Source organism: Phaethon aethereus (genome assembly GCF_964289735.1).
Source record: "Phaethon aethereus genome assembly, chromosome: 3".
In the NCBI taxonomy this organism is placed as follows: Eukaryota; Metazoa; Chordata; class Aves; order Phaethontiformes; family Phaethontidae; genus Phaethon; species Phaethon aethereus.
Window position 1 is genome coordinate 124,723,273 of NC_138576.1, and position 26,556 is coordinate 124,749,828.

The following is a 26,556-nucleotide window of genomic DNA, read 5'->3' on the forward strand; positions in this document are numbered from 1 at the left end:
TTTTTCACTCCTAAATTTAATTTCAGTATCTCAACTCCATTAGTGTGGATTGCAGAATCTTCCTCCTTATTTAACTGACAGCAACAATAAATCAAGAGCTCCTATTTTGTATATCAGAGACCCTAATTCTCAGTTCCTGTCACTCACCATTCGCAGGTGGCTCTTCCCTACACAAAACTCAAGTCTGCCTCTCTTTGAGCCTCACTGGTAGGTAACAGCGGACATCTTGGTGCAGACTTGGTTCATGCTAGCAAGAAGTTATTTTGTCAATAAAGCCATTTCACCGAAGGAAATAAACTTCTGACAGTGAAAGAACGGTTTTGCTGCTACAGTTGTGTTTGTAATAGGGCTTTTTAGGGCTGGAGTTTTTCTATCAAAACCTCTAAAAGTCCATCAGTCTTGAAGTAGCTGAACCTCCCATATGGTTTCTGATGAGCCATGCTTTCAGGTGAGTTATTGGGCTGGCAGCTATGGAGGTCAAAGGGGGAACTTTTACAAGCCCAGAGCTCTTGGCAAGCATAACTCCACGGCTCCTTTACTGTGCCCACAGGGACATAACTCCTTTTCGGAGAAGTGTTATATGATGGCGTGAGCACATACACTTCCCCATTTATATGAAGTGCAGCTACTTGTGGAGACTTGCAGCGGAGTCATACATTCTGCAATTCCCAGCAGGTGGGAATAACGGTATGGGAAAATATCGTAGTTAAAACAGAGTCCTGAAAACATGGCAAACACAGATTAAACCAATTCTTTCACAGGAAACAACAACATAAGCACATATACACATTCAGCCAAAACAACAGCCAAAGCAAAGCCTACATTTTCTGTATAAATTAAAACCAAAATCAAGCCACAAAACCAACTTTCATCCTTCCATGAGCTCATATGTACAAGCCTATAAAGGAGCGTAGCGTTGGAGATGCTTTGGGTAGACCCTTTCCACTGGACAAATTTGGCTATAGTGACATAAACCAGCCACAGCTAATTCTGTCGTCGGCTCCACCCAGGGAATCGCGACAGCCTGAACTCTGTTGTCTTCTTCAGACATGCAGCTCCCTTAGACCAAATCCTCATTTCAACAGGAACCTTTCAAAGTTAACAGCACTGTGGCTACTCACAGGAACTGGGCTTTGCATACTGTCTGTATACATATAATTACCTCGCAGGTAAATATGCCTAAGCGCACACAAAGACTTTTTACCTCCTGAAGACAAGTAATTCAATCCATCACATTTAATAAAAGCCACTAATAACAAGCTGTGGAGTGGAGGTCATAACTGGAGCTTCCTTCTTCTTCCAGCAGCCTTCCCTACCAAAAGCCACGTTTGGTACTTTTGCTACAAACACTTGCGATACCTCTACTCCCTGTACAGTACAATAACTTGTAGCTTTAACACTGAAGTGCCAGCTTCCCCATTTACCTATGTGCTGATTTATCAGCAGTTGCTATGGGACAAACTTCAAACCCTTAGACCTCTACCCCAATATGGAAACAAATAAAAACAACTCGGCAACTGCTGTGTACAAAGCATCTGTTGAAAAAGTTCAAGTGTTCATGTTTGTTTCTTTGCATAAGGCCGATTCCACTTAAAAAAAAAAAAAACAAAACCAAAACCGAACCAACCAACCAACACCACCACCCACACCCTTTTCATTTAACTGGTAGTTCTGTCTGCGTGACGACTTATAGTATACTGTCTTGGTATGTTTAGAACAACTATTTTTCTGGCTGTACCTAAATACTACCTCTAATATTGTATTACAAAGCTATTTCTTGAAAGTCAGGCTCTTCCTTGATTTCTCAACGAATTCTGATTTTGCCTAATACAATTAGCCTATGAGGACTCAATTCCATGCAACTTGCGATCACCGATATAAAATTAAGGCAGTACAATTTTCCAGTGGAAAATTTTCTAACCTCAAAGTGAAAAATGCTTCTTACAGATTAATGAAGGTTCTTCGTTGCTGATGCTGCTTACAGTATCTTCTATTTAATTTCTGTTGTTAGAATTGTTCAATATTCTCCTGCGGTAGTGGCCGTCTATTTCCAGGTTATTACCTGTTATCTCCACTTCAAAAGAAATCATGGTGCTGGATACAAAGCCTCACACTGGAAGCATTACTTCCTCTCCTTATGTCTCGCTTCCTTATAATGCATGAAATACAGCTAACATCTCTGTGATAAAAGGAATTTACTCCAATATCTCTGCTGCTTGTGACTGCTAAGAGACTGATTTTGCACGATGCTGAGTGCTCCTGTCTAGGCGCAGCATAACTTCGACTCCCACTTCTTGATTTAGTTTAGATGGAAACTTTATTCTGATGCTAGGTTAAATCTTGCATCACTGCTAGGTACTGAATCTTGTGTAACTGAATTGGATGTTTACAAGGCCCAGATTACATATATTTGTGCTAGCAGTCTTTAGGTTAAACTGAGAACATATAAAATCAAAATAATTATTTGCATTTCCAAGAGTTTGCTTTAATTGTACAATATTTTAATAATATGCTTACAGCCTGTCTGTTTTTGTTTATCTGGAAGAAAGCAGCTTGCATGAGTAACATAATTCGATTCAAAAAAATACATTCCCTGTAGATGTCTCCAACATGTAGAATATTTTGGACACTGATGTTTTTCAGAAAGGCTGTAGCTCTCTTTCTACACTGAAGCCATACTACTATTTCTTAGGGGAAAAGGTTATCTGATGTAAGAACAGCTTCAGATTTTATTCTTCTAAATATTTTGTTGCAGATATGAAGTCCTCTGGCCATTTTTGTTTGCACAAATCTTTCCCACTAAGTATTAGTCATGCTCTGATTTCTGTTAAATATTTTTGATGAGCAGAATTCTCGTAGCTGGCATAGGAGCTCAGAAACAAAACAAAGCTGATTTATAAGTGTTCATGTTATTTAAAGTCTGTAGCTCAGTTGCTTATCCAAACTTTCATTATAAACTTTGGCTTGCTTGTAAATTTTAGGAAAGATCTTTTCATTAAACCACCAACCATTAAAATCAAAATTCAGCAAGGAAAAAACAGTGTTTTGAAATTAAATTTAAAAATGAAGCTTTTCTTTAACCTATTAGTACTTTAAGAACTAGATTTCTAGGTACAATTAAAGGCAATTAAACTTCAAAGCTCTAGAACCACACTCCAACAACAACAGACTGGCAGAAGAAAATTCAAGGATGAAATCCTTGAAATCCAGAGCTGTGTTGAAACTGCTGATGTTTTGCATTAAAACACACAAACGATAACTGCACTGAGAAAATTATGCTGCTTGTAATTCAACAGCGTGTATGTGAGAGGGGAATCAAGCAGCTGCATTTTCCATAGTCTGTAACGGCTAATCAAAAGCAGAGAGCTGGCATCGTTTCCAGAAGAAACTACTGTTTCATCCTCTCTCTCTGTAAATCAAATCTTCACATGTAGTCCTTCAGACCCCACCCACTTCTTGACAACTTAATCAAGTTTTCAGATTTCAGCACCAGGCAATTTCTGTTCTTCCCAGGGAATATAACCTTATGACATACCCTCTATGCAGCCTACTTCATTGCTGTTATTTCCTGTACAATTAGCATTTGCGCATCCTTTCATGAGTAGAGAGGCCCTGTTTAATTACCAGCATCCTCAGTCAGAGACTATCCCGTGATACGAAAGGGAAATGCCTCCATGGACACGTGAAGAGAGGGAAGCATTTGCAGAAAGATCTCTCTCCGTTGAACACCTTGCCTGTAACTCTACACCCAGGGCAGGGTACATTTAGCCACTGTTCTACTCAAGAGTTTTTGAAACATCTCTTTCTAATTTGCTTCCAGGTACAGTCTCATCATCTGGTTTTAAATATTACAGCTCAACTCAAGTAGCTTACTAAAAAGACATCGCGATCTTCTATAAAAAAGGAATGTTGTCTCGACTGACAAGGAAGGGTGGCGTTCATACAAATGCTCGAGGCAAGCTGCTTGAAGAAGAAACTTGCTCTATACCTGTACAGAGACCTCTGCAAAGGAAAGGAGGATCAAGACAGAGGATCAAGTAAGCCGAAGGTGGAGAGGAAAAGGAATACAACAGTACCACGTGCAGCACCTTTATAGGCTGATGATTTCAAGAGTTTTCTGTTCTGTTCGTAACTGATCTCCGGTCTGTTTCTGTCACTCAACTTCCTTTCCAAAAAATACATTTGAGCTCTGCCTCTTTTATACGCTTCCTTTCTAAAGCAGAAAAAAAAGCATCACAGTGCCAATACCATTTCCCAATAAAGAACTAAGTAGCAAGCAAAGCGCAATTAGGACAGACATGATATCAGGACATTTTACATTCTTGATAAAGTGACATATAAACCTTGCATAAAGTTCACTTCAGCAAGTGCCATGGCATGAACCGCTGCATCATTTACTTATCTTCAGCTGCTGCAAATCCTCAGAGCCAGAGGAGGGAACTAGAACAGCATTAACTCCAGTGTTTCTGTGTCAGGCATCGTCTTAGGAAGCTGACTTTCTGCAGGTACTCTTCCAAGACATCTTTATTTGATGTCAAACAATTAAGAACGGAAAGCCAAGGAGTCGTGCAAACCAAGAGCAGTAATTCAGTGGCAGCAGATGTGTATCTTTCTTCAATTATCAGACATGTACATAGCAAGAAAGATTAATCAGAGTCGCAGCTATGCCTTCTGCATAGCTTTAGAAACCTTCGGCTTTCCTGTTTCATATTTTGTGGGCTTTGACGGTTAATAACAATCTCTCCTTCTCCAAGAAAAAATATCTGATGATTCAGAGATGCACAATTAGACTGAAATATTCCAGGTTAGGGAATTAAAATAAAACCGCATGTGTATCAAACGTGATGAGGTTCTCAGGATTTTCCTCCCAGATTTATGGAAACAGATGAGATGTTACATAAATTCCTCACTGATAATTGAGGTTAAGCTCTACTGCAGGTCATCCATTTAGAACGTTTTACTATTCCAACCTAAAAGTTTTACATCTAACTACACGTACTCTCTTCCATAATTTATGGTTGTTGGAGAAAAGAATAAATTAGGGCTTATTTTTTAAAAATAAGATTCATAAAATTGAAGAAGTGTAACCTTGGAAAGGATTTGAAAGGTCATCAACGAAGTGTAATGGAGAAGAAATACTTCAGTAAAACAAATACATATGCTGTTGTAAATACTGTTTTTACTTCTCAATGCTTCACTCCAATTTTACAATGCCCACACTATCCCTACTTCACTGTAAAAAAGCAAACAAATACTGAGGGCACTGTGATTTAGTTACTACTGGAAAATTGCATTAGGCATAGATCCCAAAATAATAACTATGCTGCTCCTTGGCTTTTAAACAAAACATACACATTTGCAAACACTCTACGCCATGCCTGCTAGCCTGCAGTTTATTATAAAGCACAGCAAAAAGACTACATTAATAGTACTGCAGATAACATATCCCGATCTTTCACTTTAAGTCATCTCCTTCATCACTGAAATAATGTCAATAGCCATACAGCCACAGAAGTAAAAATGGTTCAGCCTTTAAATGTACCAAAAAAACCCATGAAAATATTTTTAATTAGATTGTAATACTTTGTAGAGAAAGATCAGGCTAACAGGAGGTCGTGTGATTTGTTTATATCCATCTTCCTACCTAGCTGGTGCTTTAACTGCCTAACGTGCTGTAAGAGGCTAATGGATGGTTAGTGGTCATTCCTACGACGTAATTTGGACAACAGGATGACATGAGGATTTTCATTAATAGAAGCATGGGGGCCAGCTTTCTAGGATTAGACAAATCGGATTTTAGCTCTCAAACATGAAGTGCGCTGTCAAACATCATTTCTTCTTCCAAGAAATATGTCATAGATAAAGGAATGGAACTGTAAACAGATTATAAACCGTACTCAAACTGATTATAGGTTAATGCATGATTCTAACCAAAGACATGCAGTGGTACGTACTGTATATCATTGAACTGAGCTCCTGTTCTGGAGTGATTTCACACGTGATTTTCGGGAAGCAAGATTAACTATGAAGAAACTTTCTAAAAGAAAGAGAGAAATGCACTAAAAACGCAACCACACTAAGTATAAATACTTTGACGGGTTGGGTGCAGGTAAATAGACTGACAGAAATCCCTAATTGAAGGTGCTTCACGTGGCACTTCAATGCATTTCACTGTAGTGTTTTGATTCTAGCTAGGAGTAAGTAAATATAGTTGTAGAAAGAGAAACAAATACATCAACACAATAAAATTGTACCAGCATTATTAATTGCTGCTTAGTGGACTTTTTCCTGGCTTAGCTGTTTCCCAATAAAAACTAAATGACTGCTAAGACTGCACAAGGTGTGCTTTGCGTCCACATCTTCATCAGGCTTTGCCAGATGCCGTTTGGAGAAGCCGTCTCTCCCGCTTCCCATCGCCTGCTCCCTGCCCGGCCCTGCGGGCTCCCTCGTGCTCCATGCCAATGCCCATGCTCGCCTGGCTGCACAGCAGAAGGAGCCAGGGAAGCGATCCAACTGAAAATGGCCCTAAAGGGGAAAAACACATCTGGTTTTCAGCTCTGAGTTCCCTAACGCAGGGTATCCCTTGGTGCACAAATGCTTCTGGTGCTACAAATGAGTCCTGGCACAAGGCTCAGAACATGGGGCCAAAAGGAGTGGGCTTAAGGCAGGGCTTTTAGTGCTGTGGGGCTGGCGCCAACTTACAGCATCACCGAGAGAGTGGTCAAGCATTGGAACAGGCTGCCCAGGGAGGTGGTGGAGTCACCATCTCTGGAATTCTTCAAAAAATGTGTGGATGTGGTGCTTCAGGACGTGGTTTAGGGGACACGGTGGCACTGGATTAATGGTTGGACTTGATCATCTTGAAGGTCCTTTCCAACCTTAGTGATTCTGTGATTCTGTGAAAGTGAGTTTAGACCTCTGCTCCTCTTCCTGGGTCTCCACAGCTAGCTGGTGCTTGCAAGGACTGTAGAGCATTTCAAAAGAGGAAAAGTAATGTTTACCTAAAGATTCATCCCGACAGTATGACTTGTCTTTCAGTTTTAAAGGAGAAGTGGGCTCCACCTTCCCCAATACAGCACATGGAGCTGGCTCGTGGGCTCCTTGACACGCAGAGCTTTGCGTTAGGCCCTGCTCCCGCTGTTTTCACATGTTTCACCTCCCCTGGCTGCTAGTCATTCAAATTTAATGTCCTCTCGCTGGTCTTTGGTTGCCTCTCCAAACTAATTGCAGTCAGATGCTTTATTCCTACCAGACAAGGCATATGATCACCACCCATCTCTTCTCCTGTTTCGGAGAAAAAGTCACTTATAACAGAAGACAGGCATATTAAAAAAACAAACAAATAAACAAACAAAAAAACAAAACAAAAAAAACCCCCACAAACATGTCCCACATTTCTGAAGGACTATATTTTAGACAGTACAATTCATGGTTTCTAACAGGACTCCTACCCACAAAATATATAAAAACAAAGAATAGAAGAAGATTTTTAAAATTTGAAAAAAACTATGTTTTAATACAAAACTATCTCCAGTCTAGCAAAAAAGTAGATGGTTTCCACTGATATAAATTATTTCAAAAGAGCAAATAAACAAATACTTGTAACAAATTTACATTAACAAGTCTAAATAACTATCGCTTCTAAAATACAGAATTTATCTTCCAAGCCTCCCTTATGACGTTGTTTGCTAAAAAACACTCATCAGAATTTTTTTGTTCGCTTCATTCACTCCAGTCTCATGCTTAAGTAATAAAATTTATTCTACATGTAAACAGTCTCTGGAGCTTTTAATTAAGCTCCTAATGTATATATACAAAGAAATCAGAACAGACGCATCAAATTACACTGAAAACAAAAACACTTAAATTATTAGCAAGACTGTCTGAGCTGCGTGTGCCCAGCCAGCACGCTGCCCTCCCATCCTGGGATTTACAAAATCCAGTGTCAGCTGCTGCCCACATCACTCATCTCTGCTTTTCAAGAAAGCTTTTCAAATACAATAAGGCATGTTATTTCTTTCCCAGCCATAGATTCAAATATTAGCTCTTTTGTTCTTAGCTTGTATATTATTTTCTCTTAGACACATACGACGTGACAAGTCAGCCCAATTTTTTTGCAACGTGATGTTTCTTTTTCTTATATCTGCTAATCAGTGGCAAGAGCAGCTTGGGAAAGAGCGATCCTGGATGCGCAGAGCCCACTCAAGCTGGCTTTTCAAGCTAGGAACTTACTATTTGAAGGCAAATTAAAAGCAAGCCAATCAGCTTGATCTGGGTGATGGGAATTTTAAAGAACACTGCTGCTATCTCAGGAATAAGTAACATTGAAATGCAGCTTTTTTTATTCTTTCCTTTGGTGATTTGCTTGTTGATTGCCCATTCGTTTCCTGGAGACTTTTCTAAGCCCTCTACATCCTAAACCCAAACAAAATCAGTCCCCCTGCCAAACCACAATCATACACTGATATGAGAGCAAAGAACTGAAGGCAGCAAAGGAAGCCTTACGCCTGTTGCCTATGCTCACAGTCCTAAGCAAGAAAAGCATTTCTTTCCTTATTTCATTTTGGGGGTGGGCTCGCTCTGCCATCAGGGAAACTGGAAAACACGTGACATGCTGATAAGCATCCTATAAATAGATTTTGGCTTTACCCAAGAACTCTCATGTGCAGCAATTGATATAAATAAGCTCTAGCTTTAAAGCCTGTGACAAACAATACTCTAAACCTACTTGGTTGTATAAACAACTGTCTCGGTGGCGCAAGTGAGCACGAAATCCACTGCTCTGCTCAGAACCGAGCACATGGATTTCAATGACAGCTTTGGCCGTGTGCCCTTCGCTTTTTTTTGTGCATGCTGCTGAAACCACAGAACCTATATTAACACATGTACAGTGGTCCTTGACCCGTGGTCTTATAATTCTCAAGCATAATCCCATATAGAACGGCACAAAAAAACAGGCATTTCTTAGTTTTCCTATTTCCAGTTTCTTATTTCCAGCAGGTAGAACAACTGCACAACATTCATCTGGCCAGACTGGACCATGTATTCATACAATTCGCTTCTGTACTCCCAGGAGTAATCGACAGTGTGCACCCCAGGGGAGAAAGTAAAATATCCATCTGCATCTACAGCAGAGTCCACTGTTTTCATGCAGATATAAGCATTCTCTCCTCATCTTTTTCCCTGGTTTATAAGCAGGTTAGAATTATAAGTGTCTCTCTCTCCCTCATATTTAACTGCAATTGAAATAACTTTGTATGAAACAGTTTTATATCATGTTTGACATTAGCTCCAAGAGTGAAGCAAAATGCAGTTTTTTTCTTATACTCTAAATAATCCTGCAAATAGTTTTGAATTTATCATCAGGATAAACTGCATGACTAATGCAGTTACTACTCAGGGGAAAGCTTCTGACAACACTTTCACATTCTCATCACTCATTTTAATTCTGGGCTACTTAATATAGAAATCTCTTTAAACGACGCTTTGTCTCCCAGTTCTCCGGTTCTGGGATCACACCTTTCCTGGATGTGCAAAACAAATACTTGGTCATTACAGTTTTTCTTCCAACAAGACTTCTGAAGCATATGCTACGTGCTTGGATGAATCAGGCTCTGTGAGCAGACAGGATAGCAACACGTTTCCTTTAAACGGGATGTGCGTGGTTCGGCCATGTAAACCCAGCTCAGACAATTCTGTATCTACACTTGCCAGCTCTCCTCAGGAAGCAAGTTCACAGTGGCTACTGTATGTAAGAGGAATCTTAAATAAGGGTGAGCAAACTGGTGTAGGAGTGCTACAGAGGTGCTCAGGTTAGTGCTCCGTGATTCTGTGGAGTTTGCTTTTTGAGTGCTGGAACAAAGATAACTGAACAGATAATCTGACTATTCTGAGTAGTCAATCAGTTTACAAATATGAAATTTCCTAAAGCCAGCATGAAGGCATCTGCAGTGCCAGCAGTGGGCACCTAATCTGGGGGCAGGGGAGAGGGAAGCTCACAACCCCACCATCTGCAAGTGTAAGGTCAGTTTTTGGTCCACGCAGAGACAGAGGCCTCTGGAGAACAACTCGTGACTCCTCCATCAGGGTGGCAGAGCCCACGACACAAACACCACCACCTCCACCGCACCTCTTCTTCCCCTGGCAGCACTACCAGCTGTGGGAGTCTCTCTTATAAACATCCATTTTCCATATTGCCAAGAATAGCATCGTTGTAAAGAGCATAAAACTGTCTTGAGGGTAATTGGGTTTTGCCAGATGGCAGAAAACTAACAGAGACTGTATAATATTTGTCTACAGCCTAATAAGTTTTACCTTGGCATTTGTAATTTGCCCAAAGAAGTTTTCAATTAAAGTAGAAAACACAGTACCGCCCTTTCAAATATATGGGCATTTAAATGCTCTTAATCAAGCTAGGATTTGATACCTAAAAAAACAGTAAAGAGTTTCTTCTAATCACGTAACTTGCAAGTGTCATATGCAAAAAATTAAATAAGCAATATCAAGTGATTATGCTTCTAGAGAACAAATCACTTTAAATATACACCAAAAGGAAAAGCCAAGCATTATCAAAATATGACCAGACCTGAGCACAGCTTTTGAATTCTCCTTTTTTATTATGTAAGTAACAGTTTAATAATCCCTCTTCTCCTCCCACCATTTGCAACTCAGGTTCTGACTCTAGCAGGAATTAAAAACACAGTATAAAAAAACCCCTTAGTTTCCCCAACTGAAATAGTGCCACAAACATATCAGTGTCTTAAAAATGAGCTAGATCATATTCAGTGTTGCCTATAACAATTTACAGCAGCAATAGTTCCTTTGAAACAGGCAGAAGTGTCACCACTGTGACTGCAGTGGGAAACACGATGCAACGATTAACATGTCAATTATGATGACTTGCAGCCAAGAACAAATCTCACCCCTTTAACAAAATGAATGGTCACCATCTGCAAGGGCTTAATGTTCTTATAGGACCCAAGAGAAGTGAAAAATTTATTTTAACATAAACTGTTCTAGTGCATACGAGCGTAACTGTAATGCTGCCACCTCTACAGGCGAAGACGTTTGGTTCATAGGGCTGAGAAATAAAATCCATGCATAGACCGTGGGAACAAAAGGTGACCTGCAGCCACTGACCAGAGCAGGTGTGAACTTCTACACCAGCAGCAGCCTGAGCTGCCGAAGCACCCCGGTGCCTAGGGCTGCTGCAGCAGATCACTCTGATGGACAAGATGAAAGCAACTCCAAAATAAATTCTCCTCCTCTTTCAGCTAAAACCAAGCAAAACCAAACCCTCTGCAGCAGCTCTGAAAATGTTGTTCCTGCACTGACTTATAAAACACACACCCCAAGAACTAAACAACCTCCTCTCCTCCCCTTACTCCTCCCACTCACTCCCCAACAGCTTGCAAGTTAACCCTGGTAGCAACGGTCTATGGCTGTGAAGAAAGACTTTACGACTGTTAAAAACAAATAGATATAAATATTTCTGGAGACAAAGGTGATATTCTCTCCTACAAAACCACAGTGCTGTCTGAGGTGCATGGGAACACAAAGGAAGAAAGGGGGAAAGACTGGCAGAAGCAGCAGCCTGGGCAGATCCCTGGAGCTGGCTTTGGGAGGAAGGGCAGAAAGGCATCTTTGTCCTATCAAGGCAAAACACAGCAAAACTGGGCTAACTAGGTTAGCTAAAATCAGCTTTCCTTCTCAAATTGCCAAATGACCATTTTGTGGTTTAGAATTTTTTACTGAAAATATACTGCAGAAAGCAAGTCTGTGTTGGCTTTGTTCTTTAACATGATGAAAGGAGCCTGACTCTCAGCAAAAGCCAAAGCAAAATTCCCACCACCCTCGGAAGGCTGGGATCTGTTGACATGGCTCTATCAGCCATCCCGACATACACTGGTTTCTTCTACTTGTCTCAACACGCAAGTAAACATTCCAGGAGTCTGCTTTAGTGTACCTGAATTCGGTTTTGTTGTTTTCTTCAAACATTTTAATGACATGCAAAGTGCTACCGTTATGTCCGAGATGAACGTGACTGCCTTGTCCCTATATATTGTGACCCTACCTAGCACAACTGTTCTGCTTCTGCCATTTCATTAGCAAACATCATTTTTAAGCCTTTTATACTAAACTTCAACAACTACAGCATACAGTTTCTCATATGGATTTTTTTAACTGTATTTCATTAGTCTTGGAAGAAGGAGGTTAACACAGAGCAGCAACAAAAAAAAACAACTTTATGTAATTTCAGTTATGGCATTATCCATATTGAATATGTTTCAGAACAGGAAAAGCACGCATGGGATGCGTTGCAAGTCAGACCCGCAGTCAGTGCAACTCCCCTGAACTACCAGAATCTTCTGTCACAAAAGTTCTTATAAAAATCACGGAGCTGGTAATGCCTTTTTTCTGTATTTGGACACAGCAGAAAGGTCTCATTTCCTCTGACCTATTTTTAAAAAAATCCAACTATTTACCAGTTGTGACAAACTGTAACGTTTAATGCTGTCCTAGGACCAGGACTGGATCTAAGTTTCTTGCAAGAAAAGAAAAAATTCACACCCAAAGTCCCTACCAATGGCCAAACCTTGCCAGATTCATGGCTTGCTGGAGAGGACCTAACCCCAGCAGCTCACCTTTCTGTCTGCACATCACATGCTTTTCAGCGCAGGTACTGACTATTGCAGGTACAGCAGAATTCAAACAACTCAGATTATGATGTTCGTATTTGCAAGTTATACTGACATTTGTTTTGGGTTTCCTCCTGGAAAAATGAGGAAAACACATGTCCTTTTAACGGGTGTTATCGTGATAACCATCATTGGAAGTCTAGTATTTGGAAAATGGTCTCCCTTTACGGGAATGAACCCCGACACAGAGGCAGTGCACAACCAGGTGGAAGAACATCAAGCTACCATTTGTTCCTAAATTGCACGCTTGCAAGTTCATTGCAGTTCCAAGAAGCAACAAAGACACTGGATACTGAAAAATATCACAGCCAAGAACTCCCAGCCAAGGGTATTTCTTCTCCAAGGTAAGGTAACTGGGTTTTTATCCAAATTCTCAAAATTAAACAACATAACTCAGAAGCTCACAAACCTAAGCCACATGGAATCCACCCTTAAAAGAGCAAACCTGCATTTTAATAGATTGCTGTAATTTACAATTACACACTTGTTTTTTTTCTGCTTTGTTTGGTGATTCAATCAAGATTATTCCACTAACTAAAAATAGAGCTGTGCTGAACCTTAGCGTACGATCAGCATCGAATCCGCCCCTTCTGCACACTCTCTTTCTAGGACACGCCATAATCCCAGAGCACTGGTACATTGTCAGTATTTTAGTAAGATCCTTGAAGTTTTAGGCTGGCTAATCTATCTACGCTTCAGGGGTATGAACTCAAGTTCATACTAAAGCTGAGAAGTTCTGGAAATGTATCATTCACCTACTTTCTTACACACCCCGTACGATGATTTCTGTACAACAGGAATGACACATAGGTGCATGCACAGCATATCTCAGCAGATTGACATTCTCAAGAGGAATGAAGACCATATTTTTATCATCAAAAGACAAAACATGAAGGGCATTGGACACTTACAGCACTAATAACCACACAGAAGGCCACCCACATGCAGAAAACAGCCCCTAATTCTGTCTATATGCATTGCTAGTGCAGATCAGTCATATCAAGGACAGGCTATGGCAATTTTACCCATTCAGCTTTGTAGTGGTAGCAATGCTTCTCCTTGGGAAGGATGCATCCACGATGCAGTTGATAGTCAGAAAAACCTTGCTAAAATCAGGTGTAGTTGCGTATCAATCTTAACACACAGTAGTCATTACCAGGGATACACTACACTTTATTCCAGTGAATCAGCAAGGGTTGAAAAATGCATTAAGCAAACCTTTGGCCCTCAGAAAATGTTCTTTTAGCACTGACATATAGATAATAATTTTGCTCCCACATGCACATGCTTGCGTATCGGCGAGTGTCGCCGTGCCATCCATTTTGCAGGAACATCCCTGAGGATGGCTCATTAACACCCCAGGACTGGAACGGAGTGTCTGAACTCCCAAGCGGCAACAGCTGATAATTTTGTTTATTTAACTAGGATTAGGCCGAGAGGCGATGGAGCTGAGAAAGCCAGAGACAGGCAACTTGCACTCGATACAGCTATAAGGTCTTTTGTTACCACCACACAACTACTACCCAGGATTTATTTAAAAATGAAGTATTTATGTGCCTTACTTGGTAGCATAATCCTAATTATAATTAAACAGGAAGGGTGTTTGTTATGGTTTGTTTTCAGAAATATCCTACTGTATTACAAAAAACTACCAGATATTTGGATGCCCTTGCCTCTACCTTCTTAGACATCTACAGCACACTAGAGCAAAAGAAAACAGTTTCATTTCTATTTGATGCTATGGAAAAATGGTAACATGGATTTAACATGAATGTACTGACATTATTACATCGGAAATAGCCATAGTTTCCTACTGCTTTATAGTTCACGCGGACCCGTGGCTGTTTCTATTTGCTCCCATTAGCTACCTTTTCTGTAGAGCTGACTGTCTTTTAAGTCCAAGTTTCACATTCGCAATAAAATGTTCCCCTGCGATACTGGTAGAAGCCTCTCTGCAGGAGAGCTATGTCACTACAAGGCACAGCAGTGCATCTGCCTTGGACATCATGTAACTGGTGTGGCTGGGGTGTCCGACTGGCACAGACATGCCTGGGGACACAAGTTAACAGACTGAAAAGCCACAGTGATGAAACAAGGATTATTTATGGCAGGGGCTGTAATTATTTTCTGATCAACACAAAATCACAAAGCTTTAGCTTGGATAGACAATTTTCTTCTCATCACTTTTTCTTAGACATCTGTACTGGACAGCATACAAGTAAGGATTAACAAACATTAGGCAAATGTACAGATTTACAGCCAAATGTGCTTAGCTGCAAGACCGGGAAAGTGCTAATGTAATATGGAAGATAACAAACTTTGATGCTGGAAGCTGTTCTAATGGAGTTTAAGCAAGCTTAAATAACTTCAATATTGAAGAAAACTTTTTTTTTACGACTCCTCTAAATCTCAAACACAAATCTCTTCAGTTACAAGCTTTGACCAAAAACAGTCTATACTTGATCACAAACTGCTCAGTTCCTGCCATTTGCCTGAGGGTTTCCAGGCAGAGTTTGACATCCCCTGCTGCACACAGGCAGCTCCATCCAACACAGATAGTGACTTACCAACACCGCTCACCCGCCGCTCTTCCTTGGCTACTCAGCACCCTGCCAGCCTGTTGCCAGTGAAATGCTTTTCCCTGCAGAGCTGAGTAGGGGACGCTTTCATCTGGTTGTGAACAAACTGGCATCTCAGGATCTACACCTAATTCTTTTGCTCTAATGCTTCGCAGTGGTCTCTTTTCTAAGCCTAAAAAGTTTTGCTCAGTTCCACGAAAAGATGGGTGATAAAAAAATAGATCAAACCTTTGCCATTAATTAAAACCCAGCAGTTTTCTCCGACCAGTTATTTACAAGATACAGATGCCATGGAAAATCGCCAAGCTGGATTCCAATAAACCAGAGAAATTTAAATCATTTGTTCTAAACAATTGCATAAAAATGTTTCTGCTGTAGCATTTTCACTTGAGCCTGTTGATTCTACATTTGAAGCTTGAGGGTATTGCACTGCCATCAGATCTCTCACTGGATGCACAGCTCCATGCTACTGCTAAAACATATACTTTAATATTTATGAAATATTTCTAAATGGAGATTATTGCTTAAAAGGAAAGACTAGTATGACTCAGTTATTTAGTACCTTTACATTTCCCAATGAAAAATTTTGAAATTCTTTCCAAACTGAGTGTTCATGACAGCAGCTGAATGCAGCATTTCTTATCTTTATGGAAAGCAACATTTTCCTTACTAGGTTTTGTATTAGTATTGTACTTAGGAGCCCTACTCATGAAACAGGACTTTGCTCTTTTAGATACTGTACCAACACTGGAAAAAAAGGACTGTACTTTTCCAAATCTTTATGATCTTAGTGCAAGTCAAAAGGTAACGTGTGGATATGAACACACAGGGGGTGCAAGATAACAAACAGATTATATAGGACATTAATAGGCAGTATTAACATCTTAGCATCACAAAAAGCACCTCCAGAAAAACTTTATATTGTCCCAACAATTTTTAAATTTTGTGCCAGCCACTGTAAAAATTTATCAGACTGGACTGAGCTTTATCAAACTTGACAGTCAGTGCGGGTTTGTGATAGCTGCGGCTGGACATGCTGTCCCAGCTGCATTCTCATCTCGTTAGAGTTATTAGTTGGGAAGGCAGGAATAAGACATCCATGTCCCATATTATTGATCAGCGACACAAATGTTGTCAAAAAGCTGCCGAGACTGGATATGGCCTCGTCACCGAGGTGAGCTGGTCACAGCACACCACCATCACACCCAAGCGCAGAGGCGATGGCTGCCAACAGCAGCAACCGCAAGGCTCACCAGAAGTGGTACCTACCAGCCGAGAGATGCCACTTCGCAGCTCAGCTCCCCTCTGTGAGCCCTATCCCGTGGCAGGGAAAGGCAAGAAGAGGAATTTAAACCTCCAAGCTGAAACAGCATAGAGGTGATTACAATCAACTACGTGATCACACGAAATATTACCGTAGCGCTGAACTTCTCATCTGCATGAAGCACATGCTCAGTTACATGATTAGTCCACGCCCTCCAGTGTGCAACTTTAATCCCTCACTGCTGCAGCCTGAAAGCTCACAAGAGTGGCTTATGTATGGATTTTAAAATGGTTTTGGAGCATTATGTGTGCCTGAGAGCACACAAAGCTGTCTCTGTCAATCTTTCTTCAAAATCACACAGAATTCATACTAAAGGAGGAAACGGAAAGACAGGGGAGAAAAAAAAAAGAGATGCACACAGGTTTATTCAAAAGCATCTTCACCAGTAGCATTTAAAGTACAGCTTTACTGATACATTCTGGTGTTCTCAGCAACTCAAATATCACATAGTTAATTGAGCAGTGTCTACCTTTTCAAAGTTAAATGTCAAGTTTTAAAATCACATTTATAAGATGCCTGTGTGCTTCTTAAAACACAGAATTGCTTGTTACACACTTTGTACTGCATACTTTGGCATGAAAGTATACAAACAAAAAGAAGATGTATATTTTATAAATGTAATGAAGAAAAATACACAACTAAGCAGCACAGAAATAACACCAAGCAGCACAGAAAGCCAACTGAAACCATCAGTGAGGAAATAAAAAAAAAAAATTAAATCTTTTTGGCAATGATTCATAGTGAAAGCCTTGGACAAAACCCTGTGCTTTCTACCATACTCTGAATGTCAGTAAATAGCGAATCCGATGAACTAGCCAGACAGAGCTAAGCTTGTCATCAACTGTAAAACTTCTGTAAAGGTCCAAGTTCCCTAACAGTTAGAGGGTTGTAAATAAAATCATCTTCACCAGTTTGGGCCATTCTGGTGGTGCACTGGGATGCTGATCGTCTCGGAGGTGGCCTCGGCCTTAGGCACGAGCAGCCAAGTGAACCGCGCTCCGAGGCAGGCGAGGAATCTCTGCAGGCTTCAGAGCGCAGGTGCAAAGCACTTGTGCTCATCCACTCCACTAAGCAAGCCACCGTGTTTGAGACATGACTTGTGACCCGATCGAGCAGAAAGAAAATGCCTACTGTGCTGCTACTTAGTGCCCCAGGCTTCATCTGTGTTTTCAGGAAGCTTGCTTTGCTTCCAGAATAGCACAAATAATGTTTCTGATGGTGACGTTTCTCCAGGTGATGGAGAAGTGAAGCCTTGTTCTTCATGCTCCCTGGACAGCAGCACTGACAGCTTTGTGTTTGGAGATGAGACTCTTCTCTAAAGAGATTAACTTTCAGTGGATTAAAAAAAAACCCCACCACCCAAATTCAAAGTATCCTAGCCATAGCAAAACTAGCCTTCTTTCCTGAATAAGCAGCAGGACTTCACTGTGGGCAGTGGGGAGACCTTTTCTGAAGCAAGGCTTCACTGGCAGGGAAGATGTGGCAGAGAGGAAGATGCTGGCTGCCATTAGGAGCCCGTTCAGCCTGGTGAAGAGAGGCAACGCCAAGCTGCGGGGAAGCAGGCAGAGAGGGCAGAGCGAGGGCCATGTCCCCCAAGGGTGTCCAAGGCAAAACTCCCCTGCTCTCCCAGTGACCACAGCTCCCACATTCTTTGCAGCATTTCAACCACTTGCAGTTTTCCATCTTTACAACTGTGACCGCATGAACGCTGGTCAAATGTCATCCAAACAAGTTAATCTTAACCTTCCTTAACAAAGTAAAACTCAATCTAGTGAAAATGTTTATGTAACTTAATCATTATTATGAAAAATGCCATCATGTAGAGGAACAAACATAGGAGTGGATGTTCAAGGATGTCACTGTTATCCCTAAGGTGAGTGGGAAGAAGCTGAGCTGCATGCATATTCCATTTTTACTTCTTTTTGGCAGAAATAGAACATTGCTTAGGCACAATTTACATTAGAGGTTCTAATTTAGCACCAAGGTTGTTGAAGGGAGAGAACGTGCATTTATCAGCAGATAAAAATAACAGCGATAGCAGCATTTGAGACAGGAAGAGCAACAGAAGTCAATGCTGCAAAGGGCAGGCTTCTTGCTCTCCTCTGTGATCCACGTAGGCAGCTGATTTTTTCAGGAAATTTACTGAGTGGACCAAAAAGGGTGGTGGTGGGGAGCAGAACGTATCTGCCATTTCCCACATGTAGTCTAATTAGGGTGGTTATTAAACACAACATAATTGTCCCAGCACTTTATCATAAAGAAATTAATAACTGTTCATCTTTCAAATATTGCAGAAGTGACAGAGGCCTCCTTTGTTCTCCTGATAAAAGAAAAACAAACAACCTGACCATAAAAATCACAGGCTGCCAGCAAAAATGTAAGTTCAGATACCGTAAGGAAATCAAGTGATTGAATTAGGTTTATTTGGACAGACTCTTGTCATTGGACTCGTAAATTAGAAGTTAGTGCCTTATTCGGAGGCAAATCAACGAAGCATTATCTATGATTTATTTATTTGCGTATGTGTGCTTTGAGTGGGTTCACAAAAAGTTCCTCACCTACATTTGTAAATTCAGGCAGTAAGTTAAAAAACAAGGAAAGAAATAGGAGATTATTAACAACATATCAGACAGCAGTCTTATTTTCTGCTTCTCTGCATAAATTTTACCCAAATGTCAGCAAAATCCAGCTGATTTGAAGTCAGCTCAATACAGTATAGAAGCAGATGTGAAGACGGCAGTCTTGAGAGCTCTGACAATTCAAATAGACTTGCACATCCTCACTTCTCTGAAAATCACCAGATTTTCAGTTAAATAATTATTTAGACTTGTTAGTTTTCCTTTTAGTTTTTGAGCCCGTCTAGTTCATAAAATGTTGATTTTTCTCTACAGATGTGTTAGAAACCAGCAAACCCTCTGCAGTGAGGAAGAAGCATCTAGTTTTTTAATTACAGCTGAGATACTCCTGAAATCATCTCACTCTACTTGAGCATTTCAATAAAATCCACTAAAAACAGAGAGGGTGCTAATGATATTAATAGTAGTTGAGGTCTTGGCAAATTTATGACATTAAAAAAGCTTAATTATTTTTCTCTGTAGAGCTTTCTCATTAAAGTGAGAAAATTTGGGGCAGGGGAGCCACAAGTGTTTTTAAAATTGGGGACTACACTCTATAAACATTTTGGCATTAGAGTGATTCCATCATTCATAATTTCATCTCCTACAGGTTCCGTAGCATATGTCATTTAAAGACATTCATTTCCTGCTGAATGATGTATGGTATCTTTGAGGGGAAATAGACTGATCAAATGCATCAAAAGTTTTCAATATGAACATTTGCCATGGGGTTATTTCCTTATTCCTGCCAACTCATCCTGATCTTTCTTCTTGCTACTAAAAACACTTATACAGTTGCATTAAGATTTTAGTTTCCATAGAAACTGTTATTGGCTAAAGTAAATACAAGATGGTAAAAAGTATGACTTTCCTACTCCTGTGAGCATGCTTGCAGCTGCCAAATTTTCACTACTTAACCTTTCACCAGTATTTACTGCTGCATGACATTTTTAGCTATGTCTTCCTTTTAAGACCACGGACGCTCTTTTGAGTGGCACTTCCACACTTCACAGAAGGTATGCGAATATTCAGAGCTATTTCTGTGCCTCATTGTACAAAAATGAAGGTTTCTCTTCACTGCTTGTTGTGTTATTTTGCAGACCTCTTTGCTGAACTTTACAGGGGAAAATATGTCTCCCTGTTAGCCTGCACATCAAAACAAAGCTCAAGAGTGTGCTACCAGGTAATGTGCGAATAAAAGGAAATAAATAATTGCTTCATCGCAACTAATGATTTTCACATTCCTTCAGCATTTCAAAATACAAACAACGTGAGCCCTGAGCATCCTGACACTGCACACTTGCTGATGCCAGCAGCAGCTCTGAGCCTCTGAAAGCTGTTAGAAAAGGCATGCCACGCTTCAAAACGCTGCACTGAATTTATGGTCAGTCATGCCTTCCGAAGGCGGGGCGGAAGAACTAAGCACTGCATATTAATCTCCTGTTCTCAAAATTTCTCTTGCTCCCTCCCTAAATGGTTCTAATGCTTACTAAAAAGGCAAAATTCTGATAATCATCTTTTAATTCCCTCACTTCTGTATAAATTTCATTGTATTTTTAATTCAGGCACTTTTTCCTAACATACACAATTAATAAGTCTTTTCTTGTTCTCTTCAGAACATAACTTTCATTTTTCTTCTCATTTAGAGATCTGCTGCAGTGCTCTGTGCTGCCTGAGATTTGCCCTTATTCCAAAGAATAAGCCTTTGCATGTATATTGCATTGAGACAGAAAACTCTATTATCATTTCTGAAAATAGCAGCTGAAGACAGAAGGACTCATCCCTGACAGAATGTGGAAAAAGAAGGCGATGCTGAAGCTTCTCAGTAACACAAGGGTCATTTGAGAATACTACTTACTGATTTTGGGTCAGAGGATGATCCTCTTATCCCCCAAGCATCAAGTGCTTCGGTACCCACTAAAGATCTCCCTTCTACATCATTAGAAACCTAAGCTCCTATGAAAGACACACAGGCTTATTTTCAGATGCCTAAACACTCTGACAGATGTAACTTTTAATCTTTATGCCCTACTTCCTTTGCTGTAAAACCATTCTGACCCTCTGCCCAAGACCCACAGGGTCTACCTAACCCCCTAAATACACAGATTTCCTTTGGCTGCTATTAGGCATCCGAAGTAGGATGGAGACTTGTGCAAGCCTCCCAAGTTTGTCTTGTCTTCCCAGCCTTGAGCACCATTTATTTGGAGAAAATGATGAACACTGCCAAGGATGAAAACAAGTTTTGAGTTTCCTAGAAGGATAAACACAAAGCCACTCTTACACCCAGAGGAGCGGAGGTGAGGCTCTAGGCTTTACACCATCCATATGGTGGTAACAGCACTTCTCAGGGGTAGTCACAAATTCATTACAGTAGCCTGAAGTGTGAGAGCACACATAATAGTTACCACCAGCTGATAAGACTATGCCTTTGGCTCTAGGACCGTGGTCTCATACTAGGCTACTCTACAGAGTTTCAGCCAGCTCTTCTGGGTAACTACTCCTGAGGTTTCCTCAGGAAGGTCCTTCTTTTGCAGGTGGTTTTCTGACCTATTTCCATACACTGCTGTCATGGCCAGGAATAGTGATGGTGCTCTGCTCTTCAGTCTCCAGGGAACGGGAAGAACAGGAGAGGTTTCAAGAGACTGTAACAGTCATCACAGACGAGAAGCTCAAGAAATGGCTTTGGAAAGTGCCAAGCAGAGCTGACCACCTGCATGACTGCAACCTAAGTGCTAATACACTGACTTCAAGGAGATCTCAGCTCATTCCTCATGCTACCTTAATGTAAGGCCTGTAGGATGACAGCTGCACTTTTGTGCCTTCAAGGGACCTTTTGAGGCTAAACATAATAGGGGATTGAGAAAGGAACCAGACCTCCTGGATGAGAAACACAGAAAGAAAAAACTCTGAGCTTATGAACAATGTACCACAGCCTAAGTGCATTTATGTATCCTGTTTTTGGAGTCTACCGTTGCCCTTTTTCACACACACAGTATGCCCTAGGGAATAATACAAAACATTAGCGTGCCTAATACCACCTTTCTTCAGAGCACAGACCCTGCCCGCTTAGCCAAAGCATTACAGAAGAGAAACCATAGCTTGGACTTCATTACTAGAGCAAAATGTTAATACATTTTCAACAAATTTAGGGACACTGAGAAATAGGATAAAACAAAAAGAGTGCAATGCCTTCTAAATAGAAATAAAGCATTTGGCTGTTTATCCTTCATTGCTGAAAACTTCTCCAGAATTAAAAAGCTTGCTTTTTTTTTTTTCTTATGATAATGACTAGAAGTTGCAACAACAAACATACAAGAATAATCACACACACACACACATATATATATGTCTGGACTTACAGAAAAATATTTTGAAAAGCGTATGTCAACCAACAAGGCTGAAAGAGAAACTAACTGAAAAAGCCTTTGTGTTTCTCTCTTTCAGAAATTAAGAATGCTGATGGTTGTGCAGAAGGTACACTGAATGCAGCATGAGAACAGACTCTGTTTCTAGCCATCAAAAAGACCTAGAGCTTGGTAGATTAATTAAGCTACCAAAGAAACGTCCCCGCTGGTGGATATGGCAGCATATGGGGAAGAAGGGTGTATTCCAGATGGTGATGGCAAAGAATTTTTTGGTAACTATGACTGCTTATAGTCCTCTAAAATCATTACTTGCTGACCGTCTTCTGTAGCAGCACACCTAACTGGTTTTGGTAGCTTACTATGGGTGTCGTTAATCACAGTGAAATTTAGTTGAGTATAAAAATTAAAATCAATAAAAATTTTTATGTTTAAAAGAAAAGTCAAGGCTTATTAAAGATGACACTTACTTCTATCAAAAGGTAGCACTAGATCAGAAATGTACTAAATGAGGTTTAAAGATTTCCATTAACTTTTTAAGTTTTTAATGACAACCCACAGAGGAAAACTACTCTTAGAATTCTGAAAATAGATTTAAAAAAATGCATAAACTGCCCAAGTTCCCTAACACAGTATAAATTGTCCAAGACTATGGGCAGAGAGAAAATTACCTAAACCTCGTTTTCCAGCGACAGATGCGTCAATGCACAACAGCATGTTGTCCCTTCCGACTGGCAAGGCTACTGCAGGAAGCAAGTTCCCATGTCAATGGTGATCCCACCAGATCACAAGAGATTAACTTCTGGGATAGCTAATAAACCTGTGTTCAGCGGTGCCATAGCACTAAGAAGTATTTGTGGCTGAGGCAGCTAAACTCCGATCTGCATCTACAGCTTACACTGCAGGCTGTATTACATACAGGGCAAGAGGCTCTGCAGGTACCACTAAGCCACATCAGAGCCATTCTGCTGGATACAGCTCAGACTCATCATCACAACATACTCACCACGCACATCACGCTTTTACCGTGCAACGAGCGGATTGTGAATGGCTTCTTTGCATGCTCCATGAACCATAGTTCATTATTTATGCTCACCTGAGAGCACAGGTTGCTCCCACCTGGAAGCAGAGCTGTGGAAAAGAACCTCTGAAAAGCTGGGAACTTTGGCAAGTATCAGGCATACGTGGTGTTGCTCTCTTCAGCCAATATACAAGGCTTTTTACTAGAAACCTCCATTCAATCACAAGCTGCAACTGCTTGACTTACAGCCAAGCCTTCCTGCTGCTATATGAGTTCTAGATCTTCTGTGGATGTGACACAAACAGGGCTTCTGTAGTGCTCGTTCACCTGCATTCAACACTCCTTTCCTCAGCCTCACAATGTGGACCAAAGCAAAACCGACATGACTGGCCCCAAAATGAGCGTTTTGTTTCACACCATTTGCAAGATCCCATCAACAGTCAACCCAGGTGCTATTTTCATTCTGCCCACACACAAATCAATGACAAAAAGCAAACTCATTCACACAGGTGGTGCATTTCACCACCCTAAAAGTCAGGATTTTCTCATACCCTTCATTTAATGGCACTGCTGTCAAATCCGTAACATGTTGTAACAAAAACAGCCTTTATGTAACCTAATAAATAAAAGTCACTGAGGCAATAGCTATGCATAAATTTTAGCTAAAAACATTTTGTTAGAAGAACATGAATGTCCTCTGTAAAGCGGGTAGCATTTTAAAATAATGTTCTAGCCATTGTTAATACTTTATTGCTATTCATCATAAAACCATTAATCATGGTGAACTCATTTGGTATTAATGTGGATGTCATAAAGTACTTCTGTTGCATTTCAATTATAACTCAGCCTTTAAAATGCTGCCAGCACTTACATGGAAAGCTTTGAAAGCCAAATTTGAATAGTCTGTTCAGAGATAACTACAATTGCATTCTGGCACACAGAAACCACCTTTTCAAGGGGCTGAGGAGCCCATAGGGCCATGCCCTGACCGAGGGCTGGGTGCAGGGAAGAGGGTGCCCAGTGGAAGGCTCGGGGAAAGCCACAGCCATCCAGACCCAGCCATTTCCTCCCCTGAGACGAGGGTAGAAGAATTCCTTTCAGCTGCTTCAACTCCACCAGTTCAACTGTGGCTAAGTGGCAGCAAGGCCATACTTTCAGGCCCCTAAGGAGATTTCCTTTTTTCCCTGTCACTCCTGTGATTCCCTGAGGCACTATCTTGCTTCCAGAGCCGAGTGCTTTGGTTTTTATTCAGATGTGTAGTGTCTGTCCAAACAAAAACACCAGAGAGAACATATATCTACAACCTACTGTTTTTAGAGACAGAAAAGGAGAATGCAATAGAGCAGAGTGGAGCTAAGGGAGCTGATACCCTGACCTCTTTGATGACAGTTTAAAAAAAAAAAAAAACAAAAAAACCCAGAAAAACCTCTCTGGCCTCAAGAAGTACTGAAAGAGGAAAACAGGCAGCACAAAATGCAACATGGACCTAAACAACTATCAGCTCCTTGCCATCAGGGAAGCCAGGGACTTGTGTAAGTCTACCTTGACTAACCAGGATTTTTGTTCCCACACTGCCAGCAGAGCTTCCAGCAGCATTTTACATACAGAATGAAATGACAACAGCTCAACAATCGTAACACTTCTCATCAGAAACCGTTAAATGGAGGAAAGACAAAATACTTCCTGTTAGCTAAGGGAACTTTTTTTTTTTTTAATTCTTGCAAATAATTCCCATTCTATTTTATCTAGGTCATCAATGTAACATGTAAGCACACAGCGAAAATTCCTACCTTGGGAGCTCTGGCATGTTTTCCACATCTGGCATCTTTGACAAGGCTGATATCTAGCAGCTCAGTCTCCTAAAAGGAAAAATTGCAAGGTGGGTAATTATTACATTAGTCAAAAAGCCTCATTGCATTAACAGTGCCCCACTTCCCACATCTGTCAGTGGTTTGCCTGTTTGCAATGACGCCTGTCCAAACTGAGAACAGTTTCAAGGAGTGCTCTGGTGCACTTAAGCTATTATAATCACAATACTAAGATCTGAGACACTTAACTTGGTTTCCTTAAAAATGTGCAGGTCTCTTATGACATATAGAATATATAGAAGCCATATGAGTCAAGCTTATTTCCTGAATCACTAAATACCAGCTGCTGTGCTTTTTTTTTCTTTTTAATACAATTTTAGCATTTTGATGCTAGTCACAGTGTCAAAAAGGCAATGGTGCAGACAGAAAACCCTGCCTCTGCAACAGAAAACCTACTTTATTATTGACAGAACATTTTGAAAAGCGCCCATAAAACCCAAGAAGTGTTATATCTACAATGATAACAGGTTCTAACGAATTTAGTGACTACTGCTCAATAAAAACCATGTACTTCTGACAAGTATTTCATAGTTCATACATTACTCTTGACTTGTGGGTTATATAAAACATGCTATACTTGGAACAAAACTGGCATGTGATGACAGCTTCTGTTAGGCAACCTCCTGTCCTCCCCTATACATGTGTCACATGAAGAATCTCATCTCTCTGATAACCTCTTGGGTCTCTACCCTCCCTGCCGGTGCCTGGCAGCATGGGAAGGATGGGGGCTATGCCGAGCCCATGGGGCCCTGCGTGCACCTGCCAGTGCCAGCCCAGCAGGGTGCCCCCACCACGCCGGGATCAGCACCAGGTAGCCACCTCTCTCCAAACACACAGCAAATTATAACCTCCAGCCAATGTGATTTTCCCCAATCTCATCCTGTGGCAACATCCACAAATTCCGAATGCCTTAACATTTATGGGCAGGGAGCATTTGGAAGGAGGAAGGATGCTGGAGCAGCGCGACTCCCAGCTGCCAGCTCCCTCGCAAGCACGCACATCCATGCGGCATTACGTGTGCTTTCCCAGGAGCAACACCAACTGTCCTCGAGACACGGCAAGAACATCTGACCTAATTTAGCATTACTT

The 26,556-nt window shown here is 40.8% G+C and overlaps 1 protein-coding gene across 1 annotated transcript in view; it reads right to left on the reverse strand.

Annotated features, from left to right (window-relative positions):
- PLCB1 (phospholipase C beta 1) overlaps window positions 1–26,556 on the reverse strand; it is a 398,958-nt gene that overhangs the window by 262,227 nt on the left and 110,175 nt on the right. The window contains exon 3 of the mRNA XM_081998073.1: window positions 25,390–25,458. Within this exon, the coding sequence (XP_081854199.1) occupies window positions 25,390–25,458 (69 nt within the window). The remainder of the gene's footprint in view (window positions 1–25,389; window positions 25,459–26,556) is intronic.